This window comes from Anas platyrhynchos, chromosome 6 (genome assembly GCF_047663525.1).
Source record: "Anas platyrhynchos isolate ZD024472 breed Pekin duck chromosome 6, IASCAAS_PekinDuck_T2T, whole genome shotgun sequence".
In the NCBI taxonomy this organism is placed as follows: domain Eukaryota; kingdom Metazoa; phylum Chordata; class Aves; order Anseriformes; family Anatidae; genus Anas; species Anas platyrhynchos.
In genome coordinates this window covers 3,548,706-3,552,277 of record NC_092592.1, presented here as the reverse complement: position 1 = coordinate 3,552,277, position 3,572 = coordinate 3,548,706, and the positions used below count along the sequence as shown (strand labels likewise).

Genomic DNA, 3,572 nt, shown 5'->3' with positions numbered 1-3,572 from the left:
GGACTCTTTTCCTCTGCAAATGGGCACTGCCCCAGCAGAGCCAGACCAGGTCTCAGAGGAAGGACATCAGACAAAGAAGGCAGTGTAGGCTGTTTTATTTCGTTAAAAGTTCACAGAGACCATAATTCCACATGGACAGAGACTCAGTACATACACTAAACACACGTACAGAATTGGGAGTGGGACAAAAATGACATTTTATTGGGCAACCTAACCTGAAAAAAAACAAAACAAAACAAAACAAAACAAGACAAAACACAAAACTAAGTAATACCAGTACTAAAAATACACACTCACACACACAAAAACAACAAAAAAGGGAATATAGGTTGTTCTGTGTAAGTGATATTCTGAGTAATCTGCAGAAACAGACTGTGAAATTATTGCTTCCGAAGCAAATCAAGTCATCAGTTTCCACAAGGCATTCTTGAGGTCCTTGTTCCTCATGCTGTAGATGAAGGGGTTCACTGCTGGAGCCACCACCGAGAATAGAGCGGCCACCAACAGGTCCAGGGATGGAGAGGAGATGGAGGGGGGCTTCAGGTAGGCAAACATGCCAGTGCTGACAGTCAGAGAGACCACAACCAGATGAGGGAGGCACGTGGAAAAGGCTTTGTGCTGGTCCTTCTCAGAGGGAATCCTCAGCACAGCCCTGAAAATCCGTATATAGGACAACATAATGAAAACAAAACAAGCAAAGATTAAAGAAAGAGTAAATAAGAGTACAGCAACTTCCCTGAGGTAGGCATCTGAGCAGGAGAGCTTGAGGATCTGGGGGATCTCACAGAAGAACTGGGCCACTGCATTTCCAAGGCAGAGGGACAGGGAAAATGTATTGGCTGTGTGCAGGACAGCACTGAGAAAGCCACTGCCCCAGGCAGCTGCTGCCATCTGGGCACAAGCTCTGCTGCCCAGGAGGCTCCCGTAGTGCAGGGGCTTGCAGATGGCAACGTAGCGGTCGTAGGCCATGACGGTGAGAAGGGAATACTCTGCTCCAACCAAGAAGACAAAAAAGAAGACCTGTGCAGCACACCCGTGATAAGAGATGGCCCTGGTGTCCCAGAGGGCATTGGCCATGCCTTTGGGCAGAGTGGTGGAGATGCAGCCCAGGTCGAGAAGGGCGAGGTTGAGGAGGAAGAAGTACATGGGGGTGTGGAGGCGGTGGTCGCAGGCTACGGCGGTGAGGATCAGGCCGTTGCCCAGGAGGGCAGCCAGGGAGATGCCCAGGAAGAGCACGAAGTGCAGGAGCCGCAGCTCGCGCGTGTCTGCGAATGCCAGCAGGAGGAACTCGCTCACAGAGCTGCTGTTGGGCATTTGCTGACTTTGGACACAGGTATCTTTGAAGAGGAGAAAAAAAAATAGAACAGACTTCAATGAGGAAAACCTATTTCATCTCCTGGAAAGCCCGCAGATAAGCCTCTTTCTTTGCATGAGAACCTTTCTGCAGCTCTCTTGCTTGAGCTCTGGGTGGTGCTGGCTGCGTGTGACACTGGGAGCAGGGGCTGCTGTGGGCTCCAGAGGAGTCCTTCCTGCTGTGCAGCAGGAGGGAAGCAGGACCATGGGGGAAACTCAAGTGCAGTCCACTTGTCAGATCAATGAGCCATGCAGTCTTTTTGCAAACAACTCATCCGACCACACTGTAGAGCAAGAGAGATTTTATTTGCTGTATTTTCTTAACAATTACCCCTGTAATGCTTAGGACACCGATCATACTCGTGTTACGCTGAGAAAAAAACGGAGACAGCTGAGAGCAGAGAAGCCCCAGTCCGAGTGAGGCTGGACAGAATCCTTACCTTGGCCCTGGGGGCCTGAGCAGGATCTCAGCTCTTCCCCCCTAGCCAGGGCTGCCGAGGCCTCACTCCAGCTGCCCACAGACAGACATCCAGCAGCACGGACATGGCCTTAGCAAGGAGGTGTCTTCTCCTTGGGACGCCTGGATGCCACAAGGATGCCACGAGAGAGCTGCATCCTGCTGGAGAGCAGCCTGAAGCCCAGGAAAACACCCCACAGACAGGTGAATATCCACACGCTGGGGTATTCCAGTATCCCAGGCACACAACATGCTGTACCTAGAGGATTCTTGGTCACTCTGTTCCTGCTGATCTTGGCCAAACTCTTCTTTCCCCCGCCTGTGCTCACAGACCCCATCCCATGCGGCTGTGCTCAGCGCTGCCCTGCAGCACCCTGCCACCAACAGGGCCCTGCCAAGGGGCACCTCCATGCAGCAGGAGCTATGGGGCAGCTGACAGAGAGCCCTGCATCACCAGCAGGGTGTTCGAGGCTTCTAGGGTGTCAGGGGCACCTGGCTTAGGCCACTCCAAGGGGCTTCTGCCAGACTTCCTCACCTCGCAGTGCAATCCAGCAGGACTCTCACAGCCTACTGCATTGCCCACCGCCCTCCCAGAAACAAGACCCAGCACGAGACCCTTCCAGGAGCTGCAGCTGCATGGCCCTGCAGCCAGAGACTTACCTTGTCAAGGGCTGTGCAGATTTCTCCTGCAGGCAGCTCTCAGCACCCTCCCACTCCCAACTGCCTCCAACCCCTCTCTCCTCTCCTCTCTTCTCCTCTCCCCATGGGGGTCAGAGCCCCCAGCCCTTCTGCGCTGTGCAGAGGAGCTGCTCCTGGGCAGAGCTGTCTCTCTGCACCAGGGCCCTCTTGCCAGGAGCTCTCCCTGTCCCAGGAGCCCAGCCCAGATCAGCAGCAGAGGCATTGGAATCAGCCCTCTGGGGGCTTTGGCGATGAGCCCATGAACCTCAGGCACTGAGAGTGCGTTGAAGAAATCTCTCAAGAAATCCAAGGCAGATGCAAGTTTCCTGCAGTGTCCCCCTGAGGGGGGACTCTGCTGGCACTGACACAGCCTCCCTTGGAGCTCATTAGAGCAGAACACTGGAGGCAGTGAGGACAGGTAGACAAATGTGAAGGTGACACTGATGTATTGAAAAACAGGCTTTGACCCCAGGCTCCTGGGAAGGGAGACCCTTTCCCTTCACACAGGAGCTCAGGGCTCTTCCTGGGCAGTAGGAGATGGGGATGTCCATGGCCCAGTGCAGGAGAAGGGTACGACTCCTGCCTGGTTCATGGCTGGTGAGGAGGCAATGAGACCCTGGTGCTTTAACAAGAAGCTGCCTCCTCATAGGCCTCGCTGTCGGAGACAACAGCCCTAGCCATTGACACACAGACCTCAGGCCTGTTAGGACTTTCAGCCTTTCCAGTGTGCTTGCTCCTCTCCACACCAGGCTGTCCAAGAGATTCACAGACCTGCACCTCTCTCCCTGCTGGCTGTGTGGTGTCTCATCAGATCGGAGCCGAGCATGGTAACTTACATTTTCTTGGTGGCCATGCTCCTCATAAGGCAGCTCTGTAGGAAGTTGGCCTGGTTCCTGGTGAGCTCCTGGTGAGCTCGTATGGCATCCCTCGTGGTGCCCAGGCCCTCCTCCTCCTGGGCACTGCTCACTCAGCAGGGTCCCAGTCTGCCCTGATGTGTGGGCTTCCTCTTCCTCTGGTGCAGGATGAGGCTTTTCTTCTTGTAAATGTCAAGAGGTTTCTGTAGGCAAAATCCTGCAGTTTCTCA

At 54.3% G+C, this 3,572-nt stretch overlaps 1 protein-coding gene across 1 annotated transcript; it reads right to left on the bottom strand.

Annotated features, from left to right (window-relative positions):
- Positions 1-314: 314 nt before the first annotated feature.
- Positions 315-2,748, bottom strand: LOC140002858 (olfactory receptor 14C36-like). The gene is made up of 2 exons (XM_072040245.1): positions 1,438-2,748; positions 315-1,337 (listed from the first exon to the last, which is right to left on the bottom strand). Exon 2 carries the CDS (start codon positions 1,312-1,314, stop codon positions 400-402), a length of 915 nt encoding a protein of 304 aa, XP_071896346.1. The 5' UTR covers positions 1,315-1,337; positions 1,438-2,748; the 3' UTR covers positions 315-399.
- Positions 2,749-3,572: the final 824 nt, after the last annotated feature.

Bases quoted from the DNA above. Each gene is read 5' to 3' on its own strand.
- LOC140002858 (XM_072040245.1), bottom strand. From the start codon at position 1,314: ATGCCCAACAGCAGCTCTGTGAGCGAGTTCCTCCTGCTGGCATTCGCA.